This window comes from Actinia tenebrosa, unplaced genomic scaffold, assembly GCF_029948245.1.
Source record: "Actinia tenebrosa isolate PJP-AT-01 unplaced genomic scaffold, QUT_ActTen_1.0 PGA_scaffold0__85_contigs__length_37466705, whole genome shotgun sequence".
Taxonomy (NCBI): Eukaryota; Metazoa; Cnidaria; class Anthozoa; order Actiniaria; family Actiniidae; genus Actinia; species Actinia tenebrosa.
In genome coordinates this window covers 18,335,584-18,356,530 of record NW_028292569.1, presented here as the reverse complement: position 1 = coordinate 18,356,530, position 20,947 = coordinate 18,335,584, and the positions used below count along the sequence as shown (strand labels likewise).

Here is a 20,947-nt window from a genome sequence, read left to right as displayed (position 1 = left end):
CGACTGCACACTTTCTCGTGTTTTGACGGCTTACGTCGATTAAATTTCCAACAAAAGTACAAGATAACTTATTTTTTTCATACTAAAAAAGCAAAAACAAAACAAAACAAAAACAAAAACAAAAAACAAGCTTCGACTTTTTCGCTTCAGCATAGAGCCAATCAAATCACGTTTTAGAAAAAGACCGCATCAGCCAATCAAATTGCTTGTTCTATATAGTTCTGTACCTGAGTGTATTTATCTGTATCTCGTCCAACGGTTTTCATAAGACTTTTTACCTGGAATAGAATGATATAGTAATCTTGTAATTGTTTAAAATACAAGGGTGTCGATTGTCTAATGCTGTTATAAAAAAAAAGGTAAGAAAAAGAAAAAGAAAAAGAAAAAGAAAAAGAAAAAGAAAAAGAAAAAGCAGAAGCAGAAGCAAAAGAAGAAAACTATAAAAAGGAAAGGAAAAAAAAAAAAAAAAAAAAAAAAGAAAGAAAGAAAGAAAATCCAGTCGAAACAGAAATGAGTAGAAAAAATAGTTCTATGAACCCTCTCAAAAAAAGTTCTGTAAAACAAATCGTCAAGATACGCTTAAAAGAACTTGAATACGTGATATGAATGACTTTGACACAAAAGATCATACTAAGTAGACTTTGGTTACTAATGAAGCCTTTCTGACCTCGCTTCCATGCAATTGTCCCTAGTCCCAACCGAAATAGAACTATCCCGAATTGACTTGGATGACCGCGAAACAATAATTTGAAGTCGAGATTGAACTTGATTCTTTTATTCATCAAGTTCAACCTCGACTTGAAACCATTGTTTCGTGATCAGTCAAGCGAATTCGGGATAGGTCTATTGGCGGCCATTTATGAGAAAGGTCTGTGTGGAAAAGGAATTGTCTTACTTACTTGTCTCCTCCTTTCAACAAGTTTTCTGATCTCAGTGGGAAGTATTCCTGGCTCCAACGATGGATCAGGCAGATCAACTATCGCATCTTCGTCATCCTTTGCAGATTAAATAAAAGGTTGTTTCAGGGTTTGATCTGTCAGTTAACTATGCCATGACTTAGATTATCCAACATGTTGTTTCATAGTATATCAAATGTATTTTGGGTGCTGTCCCCTACCCTGGTAGGCAAAAATGTCCTAACATCTGCTACTATCCCTCCTCCCCACCGTAGAGATTCTAATACTTACCCCAGTAGTGCTGGTAGATGTTCTGTCAATAGTCGTAAAACAGATGTTGTACTCCTGGATGATGGATGGGTACAAACTGTTGAAATCCAATAACAAGATAAACTTGTCGTAGTAACCTGTTTGAAAAACAGAAAACCGGTAATTAATAACATGAAATCGAGTACTTCAAGAATGGTTTTCAATCATACCCAAGATAATTAAATAACAAAAGACACGGCGGCCATGTTGGAGGATATAACAAAAAAATTCATTGACAATTCTTTCGTTAAGTTCCTCCAACATGGCCGCCGTGAAAACCATCAATATGTTATTTGTCGTCTTTGTCTACGGTTTTGAACTCTGGACGACCATAATTCCTTGCAATTCAAGATGTCCACCGTATCGTCAACTGAGTAATCCATTAGTTAAAGTCCACTAAAGAAAGAGTTCGCTCAAAAATGTAAATATAACGTAAGCCATGAGCAAATGCATGAGTGCTAAGCTTGGGTTCAGGTCACTCTCACCTTTCTTTGGCTCTAGTACCAGTCCACCCTCGTAAGCGGGTTTACGTCTGCCTTTTTTACTTGTGGTTGGCTGTTCATCATCCTCGTTTACTGCAGCATGCTATGGAAGAAAACAAAAACTTATTTGCGAAAAAAATAAAATAAGATTTCCAATTCTTTCGTTTCCAATTCGTTTCCTTTATCTTTCCAATCCTTTCCTTGCCTTCTTTTCCATTCCATTCTCCTCCATTCTCTTCTATTTATTTTTCTTTTCTTTATTTATTTTCCTTTTCTTTCATTTCTTATCACAGTTTTAATCAACTTACCGTTTTCTTTCCATACGACTTGTCAGGACAAATAAACCCCCTAGAACAAAAATAATTAATAAATAAATAAATAAATAAATAAATAAATAAATAAATAAATAAAAATATAAAAAAATAAAAAAAAGAAATAATAAAGTTATGAAACGCCTACATATTCTTCTCTTCGCTTTTCTTATGATCCCTTCCTTTAAAGTCGTCCCCTACTCCGGCCTGCCATCAAGAAAACTTTATGCTATTCCTTCCAGGAACAACTCCTTTCTAAATCCCCCTCAAACCACCTCGTAATACTAATAAACCTTTTTGCCCATTAAGACATTATGAGACGGATGCCGAGGGGACAGCTATTAGAAAATTTATAGAATAGTAATATAGCACAATCAAGATTTCCTTTTCTATAACTTTACGCTTTTCAATGAGTAGCACATCTAAAAAGCAATTGAATTTAATTTGCTGGTAGTTTGAACAATATGCAAAAAAAACCCAAGACTTCAAATTATTTGAAAACGTAAACCCGCCACTCTATGTTTTATAAATTTTCTACGCGTCTGCTCACTCGGAATCACGCCAATAATTCAAGATGACCGCCGTATCACTAAAATGATCTATTGAAAAAATTAAAAAAAGATTTTAAAGAAAATTTACTTTTCACTGAAAGCATGGAGCAGTAGGTACTCGTTCCTCTCCGACCGTCCACCGAGCAGAGTACGTGCCTGAAACGAAGGATAACTTTTGTTACGACGAGTTATTGATAGCTTCATTAAAACATTCTGCGCATGTTCGAAAATTTTGGCGGGAAAACACTCGGTGCAGCTTGCATACAACGCGTTTTCGCGCGCATGAAGTAAATCTCCGTTCTATCTACTTCTGTTATTGAAGCATCTGTAAACACTTTTTAAAATTATCTTAGATGGGAGAATGACAGAAAAATTCAAAACAAATCACACTTTTTCTAGTCTCTTCTACAGCAGCTTTCAGTGTTGCCACGCAACGCTTTCTCACCTGAGTGACTACACCTTTTCTCGAGTGCATTTTATATATATATGTATTTTTTTCTGTTGTCATTGCGCCCAAGATAATTTTGGAAAGGATCTATTGTTGTTGGTGATTCTTCTTGAATATACTTGACGTTTATCGCATCTATTTATATCTAAAGGTTAAAAGTAGTTGCATTGCATACCATGACATTTCCAGCAATGCACGTGATTTGATGAGCGAGAGGAAGAACCTGTTAACAAAACAGGAAAAACAGGTTTAACAAGATTAACACGAAAAACTATGAAAGATATTTCGTTGTAAAGAGATGAAAGGCAACTCGTTGACCTGTTAAGATGGGTTTTTTGTTCAGGCACACTTACGTTTAGTTCGTACATGATACGAAGACTCAGTAGAGAATCGACCTGAAAAGAAAGTAAAAACATTATTTTAAAAATAGGAGTTCAAAGAAAATAAAGGAAAGGATAGACGAGTGAAGAAAGACAAAGAAAAAAATGAAGTGAAAGGAAGAAAGGAAGAATTTTTGTGAAAAAAGAAAAATCACAATGGAATGGAAGAGAAGAGAAGAGAAGAGAAGAGAAGAGAAAATCTTCTTTACCGTTGTGAGTTCCAACAAATACAGCAACTCCTGAGACGTGCTGTTAAAAGACGACAAATTCATGGGTCAATAATCATTCAAGCATTGTAAAGAGATCAATGTTCAATAACGGATCATTAAAATTACCTGTACATATTAGCGACATCTTCCTGATCGATCTCTTGGCGCTGTGTATTCAGCACCACACGAGAGAGCTCTGTCATCAATAAAAAAAATCAACCATTACAAAACTATGGACTGACAATCTTCTCTCTTTTCTCAAATTCATTAATAATTCATAAGCTCAACGAACAATGAGGATTTTGCATTACTGCGATTCAATGTTACACGCGATCAAAAACGAAAAATTGAGTTTGGGTGGACGTCAATCAAAAGGTTTCTATCGTTTCTATTGGTTTCTACACCAGGACTGGCGTGAATACTCACGTGAACACGTGCAAACACCGTCGTCCTTATCTCATGCTTCTTGTAGCTGTGAATTTCTCGCTCTGGATATATTTTCTCAAAAATGTCACAGGATTCCGGCTCCGAATCTCAAATCGCTTGACTACAAAGCTATCGGTATTGACTATGATTTGTGTGTGTGTTCAAGATCAGGTAAGGCAATACCAATAGCTTTGCGGTTAAGGGTTTGAAAATTGGAGTCGGAATCCCTAAAGACATGTTTAAGAAACCCTTTTGATTGAAGTCCAACGAAACTCAAATTTTTGTTTGTGATGAAGGTCTAGTTGGTCGCGTGTGACAGGGAATTGCAGTGAAATCAGGTAGATACTGGATCAAACACTAATCAAGACATGGATCAAGACAATGATCAAGACGGATTATAACTCATCACAACAGTTTTAGTTAATCTAACAATTTATTTATTTATTCCGTCTGTAAACGCTTTAAAGGTGCTGACACACGGTGCAACATTGCATGCAACATTGCACGCCTCACTGTTGCAGCGTGTGTCTAACAGCCAATCAGCTTGCACCAAATTTATAACTGCTGACCAAATATCTTAACATAGCAGGCTGACACAAGCGATGTTGCGTGATTTTGTTGCAATGTGTGTCACCCCGATTTAAACTTGTTGCTTACAATGTTGCGTGTAATGTTGCACCGTGTGTCAGCACCTTAAGACTCTGTGTAATGCGTTTCTAAGAACATTATATTATTATTAACACAAAAAGTGTTAGAAAGAAAAAAGGAAAGATGGAAGGAAGCAAGTAATAATAAAAGGAAGGGAGGATGGAAAGAAAGATGCATTGTTTTTTGGCGGTAAAGTTGTATTCACCTTTAAGATCATAGCTCTTGCATCTAATGAGCTCCCTTGACGAGATCTTGACGTCACACATGAGACGCCCGCACGTGATATTGGGGTCGCCATGGTGACCCCCACCACCCTTTCCATGAGTATAGATCTGAACAAAAAAAGAAAATATAACCTTAGAAACGAACAACACCACAAGGACAACATCTGACAAGAGTTCTTTTCTCGTGAGAGACTGGAAAAGACTGGAAAAGACCCAATATGCACAAGAGACAAAACGTCACCCCTTTCCATTTCAGGAAGCAAGAGTGACATAGCAGTGAAAGCGCTAGCCTCTCAAAAAAGCGGCCTGGGTTCAAGTCCCAGCAGGCTTGGTGTCATATGTTAGTAGAGTTTCTTGGTGGTTCTCTCCTGTGCTTTTTTTTTTTTTGGAACTCTGCTCATTTACTAATACATTCATGATCATTCACTTGGTGACGACAGGACAGAAAAACGGTTTTTGGCCTTTCGCCATAAGGACAGCTTTACGTATTTAAGCACAATATTTTGTAAACACGTTCTTTTGGAGCCTAATAGCAAAATATCAAATGCGACAAAAATTTATTGAATGCGTATTTGAGATATAAGGCCGTGTACTTTGGGAGAGGTGATATTTTGATCAGCAGAAAAACTGACATTTTCGTGAATACTAATAAGTAGATTTACTCTAATTCGACAAAATTTCGTCACAAGTTTCGGGCAGCAGTGACACAAATGAAACGCTTAAAAATTTGGAGTGTTAAACTCAGGTAAGTAAAAAAATCGTGAAAGTAGCGGGCTTGTCGTTTTGCTGCCCTGTCCTTGGTGACAATCCATTATCTAAAGTGGGGTCCCTGTGTTTTCTACACAAACAGAAAAATATTGTATGGGTTACCTTTGGCATAATGGCACGTTTTAAGCGGCCAAGTCTTGACCATTGAGGAATCTATGACAAAAAAAGATTCAATAGATTTTTTTTTTCAGTCCGTGAAATACCGCTGCGTTTCTTGATTACAGACTCATTTACTCAGGTTTAGCCTCGTATCAGTGTCTAAATAATCACAAATATAAAACGGTAAAGTAAAGAATGCACAACTTCAACAATACAACAATTTGAAATTCCACGGACCTTCACTGGAACACGTGAATATTCTACATAAAATTCGAGGCTAACCCTGAGCAACAGGGAATACGCCAGTTTCACATTCAATGAATACCGCTGTTTTTGAAGACTACAGACTCATTTGAACAAGCTTAGCCTCGTTTATAAGTCAGCTATTGACAGATACCATTAGAAGTCTGTAGGATTTCAAAACATTGCTATTGTTGAAGCTGCACATTCTTTACATCAAACTTGACATTTGCAAATGATTTACTCTTAAGCGAGGCTAGGCCTGTAGGGATGAGTCTTCAGTCTTAAAACACAGCGGTATTTACGGAATGAGATAAGGGACTATTTGATTCTGGACAACTGATGTCTCTAGATGATTGACTGAGAGTAAAAAGGTGGGATTAATTTACTTACTTTACAAGCGTTGATTCTGTGCATCAGAATGTCCATGTCAAAACCATAGATATCGTGACCCTAAGTAATAAATATATAAATAAATGATGACAAATAAGGAAAAGTTGTGAAATAAGAAGTGAATAAGGAATGGGTGAATGGAGGTAAAGGAGAAATGGAGAAATGATACGAGGAAGAAAGGAAAGAAGGAAGCAAGAGGGCAGGAAGGCAAGGAGGCAAGGAGGCAAGGAGGCAAGGAGGCAAGGAAGCGAGGAGGCAAGAAGGCAAGGAGGCAAGGAGGCAAGAGGGCAAGCAGGCAAGGAAGCAAGGAGGCAAGGAAGCAAGGAGTCAAGGAGGCGAGGAGGCAAGATGGCAAGAGGGCAGGTAGGCAACGAAGGGAGGAGGCAAGAAGGCAAGGAAGCGAGGAGGCAAGGAAGTGAGGAGTCAAGGAGGCAAGGAGGTGAGGAGGCAAGGGGGCAGGGAGGCAAGGAAGCGAGGAGGCAAGAAGGCAAGGAAGCGAGGAGGCAAGGAAGCGAGGAGGCAAGGAAGCAAGAAGCAAGGAGGCAAGGAAGGAAAGGGCCAAGTTAATTAAAGTGGAAGCAAAAAAAGGGAGGGGTAATAACTTACCACCAGGACATCTGGGTCAATTTTGTGTATCTTAGCAACAAAGAATGCAAGTAAAGCTCTCTCTGATGTCATGACTTCAATCTTTATTTGCTGTGGGAAATAAAAAATAAAAAAACTTAACCTTCTACTTTGAAATGCATATGACTCTCTTAAAACGTTAAACACATTTAACAGTGTTGATTTTTTGTGTTGATTTTTTACCCTTTTCTTGAGGACATCTTTGAAGTCAAATGGGAAGAGCTTGTCACTTGGCTTACTAATGGCTAAAAGATGAAAAATAGGAAAAATAAAAAGAATTAGAATGGAAAGGGAAAGATAAAAGTATTAAGGGAAGCACTGGTGGTGTATGAAGCACATCTTCGAGTTCCACCACCACTAGTGTCACGCCTAGTGTCATGCCTAGTGTGTCACACCTACTGTATCATGCCTAATGTGTCACGCCTGGTGTGTCATGCCTTGTGTAACGCCCAATGTGTCACACCTACTGTGTTAAGCCTAATGTATCATTACTGTGTCACACCTACTATGTCACACCTACTGTGTCACGCCTAATGTGTCAGGCCTGGTATGTTTACTTGCTGCCTATCAGTTTGAGGTAGTACTCACCACAGAACCTGTACTGGTACTTCTCCTTGGGCGCAGCCCTATTCAAGTGTACTTCTTGATGAACAAGAGCAGATATTGCGATGACCTTGAGAAAACAACAATCCATTGTATTGAAGAACCGGAAAACCGCCCATCATCTCAAAGTACAATCAAGCAGCACAAGGAAGATGAAAATGAAGAGAGAAGAAGGAGAAAGAGAAGGAAAATGGTTTACCTCATGAGTGTGTGTTCTGGGGTTGATAAGCGTTTGCATACTGAGACTCATGACAACCTAAAAGAAATTAAGATTGAGAAGCTATTAAAATAAACAACCCAAAGTTTAGACCACAACTACATGATGGTAGGGTGACTTTTTTACACTTGGTTTTAGGCCTAATTTCCCATGGGGAGGGGTAATCCTGCCCGTTTAGGGTAGGGATGTGCCGCTGAGCCCACTGAACCCTGACCCTGTTCCAGAGTAAAATCACTGAAGTTCATACCCTGTTAAGCTTAGTCTTTTGTATGACAGTGTGGGACAATCCCAACAGAGCTAGACTCCAAACTAGGTAGAAGCCCAAATATTGAATTGGAATTTTTTAGAAGTTGATTTTCAAGGATGAAGGGAAACTAGAGAAGATAGAGAAAAACTACATCGAAGTTTCTATTGAAAAACTCTGTTGAAAAATTCTGTTGAAAAATTCTGTTGAAAAACTCTGTACCATTGGTGGTGGGTCATCTTGTTCCTCTGCCAACATCACATGATCAGGTTTATTAACAAAAGCCTGCAATTAAGACAATAATTTATATCATTAATAATAAAAGTAAAGAAGGAATAAAAAGCTTTGCTTGTTTGAAATGTTAATTGTGCTGCAAGCTGTTGTTCAATCCTCAATGACCTCATACACTTATTTCGACTTCTTTCTAATCAGTGTAGTTGTAGATTTAAATTTCCTTAAAAGGGAACATACAGTGCACTGATAGAGAGAAAGTTGATATGCACAACACTGTAGACATCTATGATGGAGCATTACAGTGCAATGTGCAAAAGTATTGCCACCTTTAATGTATTCACATATACTTCTGTACACAGGCTTCTGTACGTTAAACCAACACATTCTGATGCGAAGCTGGCTGGTTTCACCAAATAACGCATATAAATGCTTGTTTGGCAGCAAAAAGCCAGTGCATAGCAGTAAACCAATATTAACATTAAATGAAGTCATACTTTTACGCTGTTAGTCATTAATTACCTCAACTTTACAGTAGCTAACTGGTTGGTTGGCAAGTTCTAGATTTAAAAAAAAAACGATAAATGATATTTTGTACCAAGAATTTTTTTAAATATTTCTTGTTTACAGTTTTCAAGGAGTTTGCAGGGCACAGTACTTACGAGGCATTTTGATGTGGAGCCAGCATGGACCCTTCATTTTACGATTCAGCAGTAACTGTTCTAGACTAAAGAATAGCGAGGCTAAGATAGTCATCATCATCATCATCATGATCAGTGATCATCTCACATCCAGGCTAATATATTCATCATCATCATCATCATGATCAGTGATCATCTCACATCCAGGCTAATATATTCATCATCATCATCTTGATCAGTGATCACCTCACATCCAGGCTAATATAGTCATCATCATCATCATCATGATCAGTGATCATCTCACATCCAGGCTAATATAGTCATCATCATCATCATGATCAGTGATCATCTCACATCCAGGCTAATATAGTCATCATCATCATCGTGATCATCTCACATCCAGGCTAATATAGTCATCATCATCATCATCATGATCAGTGATCATCTCACATCCAGGCTAATATATTCATCATCATCATCATCATGATCAGTGATCATCTCACATCCAGGCTAATATATTCATCATCATCATCATCATGATCAGTGATCATCTCACATCCAGGCTAATATATTCATCATCATCATCTTGATCAGTGATCACCTCACATCCAGGCTAATATAGTCATCATCATCATCATGATGATCAGTGATCATCTCACATCCAGGCTAATATAGTCATCATCATCATCATGATCAGTGATCATCTCACATCCAGGCTAATATAGTCATCATCATCATCGTGATCATCTCACATCCAGGCTAATATAGTCATCATCATCATCATCATGATCAGTGATCATCTCACATCCAGGCTAATATATTCATCATCATCATCATCATGATCAGTGATCATCTCACATCCAGGCTAATATAGTCATCATCATCATCATCATGATCAGTGATCATCTCACATCCAGGCTAATATAGTCATCATCATCATCATCATGATCAGTGATCATCTCACATCCAGGCTAATATAGTCATCATCATCATCATGATCAGTGATCATCTCACATCCAGGCTAATATAGTCATCATCATCATCATCATGATCAGTGATCATCTCACATCCAGGCTAATATAGTCATCATCATCATCATGATCAGTGATCATCTCACACCCAGACCAATAGCTATCATCATCATCATTACCACCATCACCATCATAATCGCCAACATCATCATTTTCATCATCATCACTATCAACATTATCATCAACATCATCATCACCTTGAATTTCATCATCATTATCACCACTATCATTATCATCATTATCAACAAAATTAACATCATCATCATCGTCGTCATCAACATCCTCATCATCACTATCACCATCATCCTCACCATCACAACCAACACTGTAATCAACATAATCATCTGCACCATTATTACGACATCTTTTCTAATCATTATCACAAAGCACCACAACATGATCATCATTTCTTTCATTATATCACCATCATCATCATAACTACAGTCAAAAGGTTATTGCATAGTTCCAGAAATTATCCATACCTTCCCACGGAGAAATTTTTCAAAAAACCCCTTCCCCCTACCCCACGAAATTCCAATTTTCTCCCTTACAAACTTTGTAATTTTGTGCTTTCACTGACCCCTCCCCCCCTCTACCCCTAGGAAATTCAAAATTTCTCTGTGGGGGGTATGGATAATTTCTGGAACTACACATTCTACTGTAATCTATCCTTATGAACACATCAAAAAAATTACCTTGATGTATTTGTTCCAAAAACTTTACTAAACGTGTCTCCTTGGAGATCCTCAGGTAACTGTGGATACTCAGCCTAAAGAAATAAAAATATATCATCAGTTAAAATGTACCCTTCATGCTAACTTCAGCCAATCACAGGCAAGGTTTGCCCTTAATGTTTTACTGTACAAACTGGAACAGGGGCAGTAACAGGAATTTGTTAGGGGGGTGTCCCAAATCAAGAAATGTAGGCCAGGAGGTCCGGATAGGGCAAAACTGTGCCCGAGGTCTTGAATTTACGGACCGAGGCTGTTAGGCTGAGGTCCGTTTTCAAGACCGAGGGCACAGTTTTTCTCTATCCAGACCGACTATAGGACGGTAAATAACTTTTTTTTTACTTGTTTTTGTTATCCTTTTGTGTTGTCGTTTAGCGGCAAAGGAAACCGTACAGGGTGCGCGGGCAGATACTGACAAAATACAGCCCACTCAAACAGCCAATCAGAACGCATGATTTTTTAGGATAATGGACCGGAAAAAAATAAAGAGATATTATGCATCTTTAAGGTTGTTTGTTTCGCTTAAAAAAAAGCTAAAGAGTAATTACGGCATTAGGGAGATGTCTGGACAAGACATCCCCCGGATCCACCCCAGGCCTGTGAAAGTCAATTTAAAAATCTCTTAAAATTTGGGTTTTTTTGAACTTATTAAACTCATTAATAATTCATGAGGAAAACACAACAGAAATCACGACCGTAAAGAGTTCTGTAAATCAGATATAGAATCCTGTTCATTCGCATAAACTTTAAGATGGATTTTCTTGGCCAGATTCACTTTTATCTCAAACATTTTAGCGAAACACAAAGGAACTAACCTAGACGTTTGATAAGTAATCTACAGTATTCGTGTCCGTGTTGTATTCAATGTACAAACTCTTGGCTACGCCTCGAGTTTGTATATCGGATACAACACGGCCACTCATACTGTATATATTACTTACAGAGTATTTAACCATAAGGTAGTCTGAATTTGCTGGGACACCTTGGACTTCAAAGCAGTAGTCCTTGCTATCAGGCTAAAGGAATCAAATAAAGATGATCAGTAAAAAAATGTTAAAATCATTTTGTCCCCTAGAAGCCTAATCTTTCAACTCCCTTTAATACTGCTGCAATCCTTGCTTGACATTAGGTGTGGTTACATTTTCCTAGCCCGTTCACAGGATTGAACATGGAATTGGGGGTTGAATATTGAATTTGGGATTGAATATGGCAGATGTGACTAGCTAAAAACTAGTGTGAGCTGCGTCGGTGTTTCTAATGAAACAGTAATGATAAAAAGGTAAATTATACACCGTGAAAAAGATGAAAAAACTTACTGACGTTTCGGACGCTAGTCCTTCGTCGGAGTAAAAGAGAAAGAGGTGTTAGAAAGGAGTGTATATATGATAGAATAAGACAAAAGAAACCAATGACAGCAAGGTAGGCAAGGAAACAAAAACAAACAATCAAAAGACAAAAGAAAAGGTTAGTTGAAAGTAAAGCATTCATTAATCCCGTTGGGACTAAGAGTGCCCAATAGGTGAATAAGCCGCATTTCTTTGGTCTTGCGACAATCATTGTTGCCGTTAATCAAAGAAAACAATGAAGTCAGAAAGAGAATGGTTAGCTAGAATTATGGAATTGGCAGTTCAATGTTGAGTGTTAAATTCCAAAACTGACCCATCTACGACGATTACACGGTTTTGGCCGCAGTGAGAAGTGGGGTGAATGTTGAATTTGGGGTTGAATATTGAATCAAAGGTTGAATATGGAATCAAAGGTTAAATTGAATATTGCTACAAGCTGCGTGCCATGTGTCATAGACCACCTTCAATTACCTTCCATTTTAACGCCTTACCTTACAAACGAACTTCATAATCTTGTTCTTGTTAGCAATCTTTTCATTAAATTCCTTATTTAAAAAATAAATTATGAAAAAATTAATAAAGAAAAACACAACTACAAATCATCACCATCATCATCTTCCTCATTTGCATTCCACTTTAACATGGATTTCATTGGTCAAACTCACTTAGGCCCCGTCCACACTATGCCAGATAAATTTGAAGCCGCAAATTTCACACCGAAACCGAAAAAAAAGTTTTCCGTCCACACATGAAAACGGATAAAATGTTTCGCGTCCACTCTAGTCTGATCAGAGGCGGCAAAAACGCTTCATTGCACATCTGAGCATGTGCATCGAAGCTGAAATTGAGCCCACGGTGAACTTTTAGCCTTCCCACCATGTTTCCATGACAATCATGACGTCATCGTATCCGAAAAAATTCGGATACGAAATGTTCTCCGTCCACACTAATATGGTTAGCTGGCATTTTAAAATTGTTCCACTCTGGAGACCGTATTCGAAAAAATTCGTTTTTGGTGAAGAATTGTTCCGGATTCGCCCGGACTAGTGTGGACGGTAGGCCTAACCGAATAAATAAAAATTGGGATTTAAATTTATCCGGCATAGTGTGGACGGGCCTTAGATCTCAAAATTTTTTGCAGAAAAAACAATTATACTGGCCATTATTTAAAGCCCTCAGACAAGCGAATAAACGCCAACCCCTCTCCTCCCCCCTAAGTTTAACATACCTCGTAAACATCCTTAATAAGAACTGGTTCATCAGAATCTGGTCCAGCACTTAAGCGCTATGAAAAACAAGCGTATATTAGGCCCAACATAATATATTTACTGGTATGATATTTATTTAACATATTTGAATTTGAACTCCAAGAAATCTATTGGGTATGATGTGGCAATACAGCAACATCTCTCACTGCTGTGTACCATATTTACTTGTTTAAGCGCTGCCCCTGATTAAATGCCGCTCTCAAATAAGTGCAGCACCTAGGAACAAAACTATCAAAAGGGTGCCGCCCCACATGTAGGTTGAGTGTTGAGTTGCAAGAAATGTAGTGGTAGTGTGTGTGGAGCAATCTTCAATATGACTATTTTTATTGTCATAATTATTAACTATTTTCATCATCATCATCATCATCATCAGACATTATCATCATCATCATCACCATCATCATTACTTTTTCCCTTGGTAACAGGTAAATGATTCTGTCAATATTCTTGACGGCAACGCAGCAGCTGAAAGAAAATTTAATGAAGAATATTAACTCATTCCTAATAATGCTTATAAATTGCAGATGCAATTCAGGTGTTACTCAAAGCATTTCTGTGCTATTGTCAAAAAAGCACAACATTCTTTAGACCACATGTTTTGTCAGCACTAATAATTATGGCTGCCCAAACATAATGACTAGCTTCATTGATGAGTTGCAAGCATTCCCACGAGAGTCAAAAGACAAAAACGTTTTGGTGCGGTTAACAATGGATGCTAATGAGAAATCTTTTGTTAAATGGCACCAACATGGCGGTGACGACTTAATGCGCAATTGCAGATTATGTCATCATGAATAGACATAAGTATAACCATTAAATGGTCGAGAAGCGTTTGCCCAGACAAGTGGCAATTTCTTCCACAGACTCCCTGTTGGCTTGAGTTATGTATTCATGCTGATTAAATCCTGGGAAACAGTCATATGCAGAAGTAAAGAATATTTAACCATTAATCGCCGAAGGCAAAGTGAATATCGGGGAATATTTACCGAGATGCAAGTCTTCGAGTGGCTAGGTAAATATTTTCAGATATTCACTGAGGCTGAGACAAATAATTGTTTTAGTATAAACACACAGGTGATTCTTTCAAAAAAGAAAAAGAAAAAAAAGAAGATAAAAGACATTTTTTTCCGGTAACAGCTGCAAAGCGGCTGGCTGCCATTTTGGATTATCGCTGGAGGTGATTATCGTGTGATAGTGTGAGTTACTCGACCAATCAGTGCGCAAGATTTTCAATAATCACCTGTGTATTTTTAGGTAAAATAAAGGCCTAAGACAATGGAAACAGGAATGAGATAATAAACTCTAGACTCACCTAACAAATTTATCTGCTGAGCTGATCTTCACTTTACCAAACAAATAAACAATCCCTACGAAATAAAAATGTGACAGTATTGAGTTAGGATAGGTTATTTCTGTGGTAGGTAGGAAGACAATGTTTATGATATATTTCAAGGTTTTTAAAGCTTTTCAAGCATCACATACCAGGCTGTCTGAATCTGTCTTCGTACGCATCAAACCAGTAAAACTTGAGGACCTTTTCACCTAAAGAAAAAAAGGAATGAGTAAATGACTGAATAAAATGATGGACAAATAAATGAAAAAAAAATTAAAAGAAAGACTAGATGAAATAATGAATGAAAGAGTGAAAAATACATTAATGAAATAATGAATTAATGAAGGAATAAAAGGGAGGAAGGAAGGAAGGATGAATGGATGGATGACTTAATAAATGGATGGATGGATGGTGGGTGGATAGGATGGTTGGACGGACGGTCAGATGGATGAATGACTTAATGAATGAATGGATGGATGGATGGACCGACAGATGATGGACGGATGGACCATGGATGGATCATATAAATAATAAGTGAATCACTAAATAAAAGAATGAGTAAAAGAATAAAAGAGCATGAACTAGAAGAGGATGATTTTTACACGACATACCATTGACATCCTCTAAAGGTAAAGACGATGAGTCCACGTTTACTTCCATCATAACCTAGCAATTGTAAGGAAAGTAGATGAATCAAGCCTCCATATTTTATAGCTTATGAAAAAAGAGCTAATCTCACCTCTTGTTTACAGTCTTCTTGACCCAAAATCGTTTCCCAAGCAGAGCCACCATCTAGCTCTCTTCTCCTAAAAAAGAAACATTTTGGAACTTTAGGTTCTTAAGATAACGGCCAGGAAGTCACTGGTCATGATTATAGTAGGGATTTAAGATTGCAAAATCTGTAACAGCGACGTCTACCGGAAGTGTAAATAACTTCACTTTGGGGTTTCGCTCCCTCAAAGTCTGTCTTCCCTGTGGATGAGTTGACTTTACTGACAATATCTTGAATGAAATCTCCAATGAACAGAACCCTAAAGAGAAGTTATTTACACTTCCGGTTGACGTCGCCGTCGTAGATTTTGCAAATCTTAAAGTCCCTATTATGAATAACAACATGGGAACACTACTTCAACCCCATTTAAATATTCCATTTCATTTTGATCCCTGCATCTATCCTGAAGTTTTAAAGGATGTCAACTGTGGGGGGAGGGGTGAGTTTGTCACCAAAAGCAAACGATTTTCTTACGTTGATGGCAGAAGCTTGGGAGCTGGTTTTTCTTCTTTCTCCTCTTCCTCCATCTGCAAGAAATTAATTTAAATCGATGGTAAATAAACGGATGGAATGAGATGAATGTATGGGCAAATAGAATGGATGGATAGGTGGGATAGGAATATTGATGAAACGATGGGACGGAATAAGATAAATGGATGGATCAAATGGAATAAGGTGGATAGATAGATTAGTGGGATGGACGGATAGGTGAAAAGGAAAAAATGGATAGAAAGATGGAATGGAATGAGAGGAATGGATGGAATGAGATGAAAAAAGGGCAATTGGGATGGATCGATAGGTTGGATGGAAAAATGGATGGATGAGATGAAATGAGATGGATGGGATAGCATTGGATGGTTAGATGGATTGGTGGGATAAAAAAGTAGAATGATGGATGAATAGTTGAACAACTGGGATGTATGGGTGGATGAATGGATGAATGGGATAATATGGGATGGAGTGGGATGGGTTGATAGGTGGGAATGACAGATGAACGGATGGATTAATCCAACCAAAATAAAGAAATTACCCACCTTTTCTTGCTTGATATGTGGTTTACGATCTTCTACTGCATCTAGTGCTTCCAGTGCAGCAGCATCCCCCAAGTCATCATTGACATCATAATCATAATCGTCATATGCCATATCTGTTTCTTGTACATTATTGGATGCATGGTCTGCATTAAGCAAAAAAAAACATGTACAATAGTTTAAAATAATATGAAAAGATGCTATAATTAATGCCTGTATTATATACAGCTGTAGTCGACCATCATAATGATGACCATCACCATCATCATCACCATCACCATGTACATAACATCACTATCATCATCTACATTATCACCATCATCATAATTATCAACAACACCATCATCATTACCATCATCATCATTATAATCATTATCATCAACATCATGTACATAACATCACCATCATCATCAAATACATCATCATCAGCAAACCATTGTCATCATCAATATCTTGCACTACTCACCTTCCTGTGTATCGTCTCCTTGATTCACGTCAACAGCCTCTCCAACCATGCCTCCATAACCATCATTATTATTAGCACTGTAATCATCATCATAATCTGATGCTTTACGCTTGGCTAGATGAGATGGCTTCACTTGAGATGCCATCTTGGAGGGCCTCATGGTATCCAGTGATGACGGTCTTGCAGGACGGCCTGCAGACTATAAAATTTTAGAAAACTCATTCATAATTCATGAGGAAAACAAAATAGAAATCATGACCATGAAGGAGGTTTTATATCGGATATAGATTCATCTTCATTTGCATAAACTTTAACTTGGATTTTCTCTATCAAACTTGGTTCATTTCGTAAAGAATTCTGTACATTATGAGAACATACATCATGAGTTTTCTAAGCTGTTCAATAAACTCGCAGATTGTGTTTTATCGGGTCTAAAACCACTCGGCTATGCCTCGTGTTTTATACCCGATAAAACACTCCTGCTCGTTTATTAAACAGTACATAATAAATAATATATATGTATTTATAAATTATTAGAGATTTAATGAGTGTGCTGATTGGCTGGCTACTGTTTTTATATCAGAAATATTTCATAAAAGCAATATAAAACAGCTGCTTATGTCTCTGTACTGTAATATAAAAACTCTGGGAGATGTAGAGCATGAGAGAAGCAAGATAAACACTCAGGTATGCCTTGTGTTCCTAAACTTGCATCTCTCTTGTTCTACAGCTCCCAGCGTGTTTATATTACAGTATATAACCACGTGCGTGTTTAATATTCCTTAAAAAAATATATATGTACATAAATAACTGTTATACTGTTATGTAGATCTTGCTTTTTGATTGGTTGAGAGCTTGTGCTCTAGGTAAAACATGATCTTAAATGGGAAAAAATTACGGCAAAGCCGAGATGGTCTATGAGTCCAAGACCCTGGATGCATGTGAGAAGTTCATGGGAAGCACGGGTGGCGTAGCGGCATGAGCGCTCGCCTCTCATCAATGCGACCCGAGTTCGAGTCCTGCCGGGTTCGGTGTTGTATATGAGTAGAGTTGTTTGTTGGTTCTCTCCTGTGCTTCGAGGGTTTTCCGGGTTCTCCAGTTTTCCTCCCTCCGCAAAAATCAACTCCTAAATTCCAATTCGATCATGGAATGAGGGCCACAGGTTTGTTAGCCAATATCTATTAAGTGCTACCCTCTTGAAAAAAGGATTATTTATTTATTTATTTTATTTAAGTGCATGTATGTCTACACCGAGAAGGTCTATGAGCCTATGACCCTTGATGCATGTGAAATGTGCATGTAACCTTTACACTTACATGTACATTGGGAAAAAATTACATGTGCATACCTGCAATCTTCTTGGAGGTGCTCTGTGAGTTGGAACACCAGGGGGGGTTCTGTAGGGAGTATTTGTACATAAGAATTGCGATGTTTTACAACAAACACATACAAAATTCATTAACGTTTCATTCTCTGGGGAATTCTACTTTGCAGACAAATCAACAGGAAGCACGGGTGTTGTAGTGGTTAGAAAGCTCGCCTCTCACCAAGGCAGTCTGGGTTTGAGCCCAGCCGAGCTTGGTGTTGTATGTGAGTTGAGTTGTTTGTTGGTTCTCTCCTGTACTTTAAGGGTTTTTCTCTGGAATCTCTGGTTTTCCTCACTCCCTAAAAATCAACTACTAAATTCCAATTCGATCCTAGGAGATATTCACGATAGGGTTAACCTCAATATCTACTTTCGCACTCAATGATGGAATAAATTAGTGGTTTTTTCCCCAAAGGTTGCTTAACATACCTGAAAGGATTCAGCCTTGACTTAGGTAGCTTTATTGGATTAGACCTTGGATTCTAAAAAAACATAAGCAATGCCTCTCAGTATAATTTGTTAAATATTTGGCACAAACAGGATTTTTATGTTTCATGTCGAACAACATGTAATAACCCTAAGTTGTCTTATAAGTCATGTTTCATCTTAACTCTTATGAAACAATAGTCTTGCCAGCCAAGGCAATTTTCCATACTCTTTCTATTATCTGAGATTCGTGGAATCAGGCAGAACAAGGGTATGCAATGCTCATATCAAGAATTTGTGGGGAGGGGCCTCGCATGGGACTCTAGGTCCAGCTTCGTGCCCACCCTCTTGGTCCTTCTTTCTTGTATTATTATTTTTTCTTCAGTAGGTTTGTTAATTATTTTGTTCATTGAGAAATTTAAAGGCCAATAAAGCTGTTAAAAAAATTTTAAAGCAGCTATGCCATCTGGGGCTATTCCCTGTACTTTCACTTTTATTATTAGCTTAAAGGTTATGTATCAATACCATATTAAATGATTTATCTTTTATTAATTTAAGCAATTAAACACCTTGTATCTTACCTCTACTTCCTTGAGAATATCGTCCAAAAAGTCATCATTTCCAAGAGTCGTTTTATCAGACTGAAAAAGTTGTAAGATTCAAAAATTCATACATTCTCTGGATTACTACAATCTTCAAAAAACTGAAGGCAATTTTTTTCTCTTTTTTTGATACAAAATTTTCAATAAACCCAAGTACAACCTTTGTAGTTATACTTTTATATCCCTAAAACATATTCACACCTCTGTCTTCTTGGCTTTGGCACTTGCAGCAAGGAACATCTTGTTAATGGTCTTTGGTTTAACAACTGGCTTTTTTACATTCTATCAAACAATGAATAAAAAATGTTAATTGACCAACAATAGAAGAAAAAGTAAGTACAGAATCAAGATGAGGTTGAATGACAAAGAAAGGAGAAGGAAGATGGAGAAACGTTTAGGGTAAATGGAATTCAGAAAGAGGAGGACCAGCTTAAAAATGAAAAAGCAATCATGCTTGAATAGAAAAAGGCAGTCTTATCTCTCCACACTACACAGGCTGCATCGGAGGGACATAAAAGAACCACTGAGGATGTAAAGAAACCCTGGCAGTGGCCTTTACTAATGTCTTAATGGATTGATAATGGGAAGGTATGGGAAAATGTTGCAATGCAGGGCACGAAATTAACTTTTAAACCCACTAGCAAAACCTTACTAGCAATTTTTTTTTTCATTCGAAAAAATTTCAAAGTCACTAGCGATCGGACGCGGTGAATAACAAATGTTACTTGATGCTGGTTCTAAACTTTTCAGTCCTTCAATTTCTGGACTGTGGTCATACTCGCAAAACTTAGCTAGTTACATTTTTGTCACTCGCTAAATACAAAATTTCACCTGCATTTTGCGAGTTTGCAAGCATTAATTTTGTGCCCTGCAATGTATCTTGAAGATGACCCTGTGATCTAATGTGCAGTACCAGTCTGCAGGCAAAATGGAGGCAGCATGGTTGAGTGGTCATAGCGTCAGCCTTGCAATCTGGTGGTGCCGGGTTCAAGTCCCGCTGTGGCCACTAGCTGAGACTGTATTTGTCCCAATTCCTGATTAGTTCAGATTCAGTTTCTCGACCATGCTTGTTAATAGCCAACTGGTTTGCCTCCTTGCCAGTTGGGATTCTTAACACGCTTTATGTTTATTTAATCATTCATTTCAGTTTAATTGTAGGAGGGCCATAATGGAAACTACTGGGTTATCAGTAATGTATGTCACCCTCGTTAAATAAAGTATTTTTATTTTAGTAAATTTATTTATTTCATTTTATTTGAAATCTCAATAATGAATAAATATTAATTTAAAACACCAGTCATACTTACAGGTTTTTTAGACTTTTGGTTAGCAGATTTCTTGGCTATAATAGTACGAAGATAATAAACAAATTCAAAAACATTTCTATACTGAAATTATGATCTCTGCTGTGAACTGAACTGTGTTTGATGGTTTTGAACAAAAGAATTTTGTACATGTAAACTAACCTTGGCTCGAGTCTTCATCCAATTCATCATCAAATATCTCTCTTCCATCATCAGCATAGCCATCTAGAAATAAAAAATAAGATTAGGTAAAAATAATTATAATAACAATGATGATAATGATAAAAAATGATGATGATGATGGTATTGGTCATGAGAATGAATGAG

At 37.5% G+C, this 20,947-nt stretch overlaps 1 protein-coding gene across 1 annotated transcript in view; it reads right to left on the bottom strand.

The window, feature by feature from the left end:
- The window catches only part of LOC116292005 (DNA polymerase alpha catalytic subunit), a 38,239-nt gene that overhangs the window by 15,555 nt on the left and 1,737 nt on the right, over positions 1-20,947 (bottom strand). The window contains exons 5-42 of the mRNA XM_089034340.1: positions 20,783-20,845; positions 20,624-20,658; positions 19,518-19,598; positions 19,296-19,355; positions 18,718-18,770; positions 18,271-18,319; positions 16,923-17,121; positions 16,460-16,602; positions 15,900-15,952; positions 15,393-15,459; positions 15,265-15,319; positions 14,803-14,862; positions 14,633-14,687; positions 13,728-13,785; positions 13,281-13,337; positions 12,544-12,597; positions 11,648-11,722; positions 10,671-10,744; positions 8,966-9,030; positions 8,826-8,863; positions 8,295-8,357; positions 7,811-7,867; positions 7,597-7,681; positions 7,192-7,253; positions 6,991-7,080; positions 6,385-6,444; positions 5,755-5,805; positions 4,866-4,992; positions 3,713-3,782; positions 3,587-3,626; positions 3,351-3,392; positions 3,173-3,220; positions 2,638-2,705; positions 1,996-2,035; positions 1,691-1,790; positions 1,188-1,303; positions 900-995; positions 228-278 (exon numbers count right to left, since the gene is read on the bottom strand). Of these exons, the coding sequence (XP_088890466.1) occupies positions 228-278; positions 900-995; positions 1,188-1,303; positions 1,691-1,790; positions 1,996-2,035; positions 2,638-2,705; positions 3,173-3,220; positions 3,351-3,392; positions 3,587-3,626; positions 3,713-3,782; positions 4,866-4,992; positions 5,755-5,805; positions 6,385-6,444; positions 6,991-7,080; positions 7,192-7,253; positions 7,597-7,681; positions 7,811-7,867; positions 8,295-8,357; positions 8,826-8,863; positions 8,966-9,030; positions 10,671-10,744; positions 11,648-11,722; positions 12,544-12,597; positions 13,281-13,337; positions 13,728-13,785; positions 14,633-14,687; positions 14,803-14,862; positions 15,265-15,319; positions 15,393-15,459; positions 15,900-15,952; positions 16,460-16,602; positions 16,923-17,121; positions 18,271-18,319; positions 18,718-18,770; positions 19,296-19,355; positions 19,518-19,598; positions 20,624-20,658; positions 20,783-20,845 (2,660 nt within the window). The remainder of the gene's footprint in view (positions 1-227; positions 279-899; positions 996-1,187; positions 1,304-1,690; positions 1,791-1,995; positions 2,036-2,637; positions 2,706-3,172; positions 3,221-3,350; positions 3,393-3,586; positions 3,627-3,712; positions 3,783-4,865; positions 4,993-5,754; positions 5,806-6,384; positions 6,445-6,990; positions 7,081-7,191; positions 7,254-7,596; positions 7,682-7,810; positions 7,868-8,294; positions 8,358-8,825; positions 8,864-8,965; positions 9,031-10,670; positions 10,745-11,647; positions 11,723-12,543; positions 12,598-13,280; positions 13,338-13,727; positions 13,786-14,632; positions 14,688-14,802; positions 14,863-15,264; positions 15,320-15,392; positions 15,460-15,899; positions 15,953-16,459; positions 16,603-16,922; positions 17,122-18,270; positions 18,320-18,717; positions 18,771-19,295; positions 19,356-19,517; positions 19,599-20,623; positions 20,659-20,782; positions 20,846-20,947) is intronic.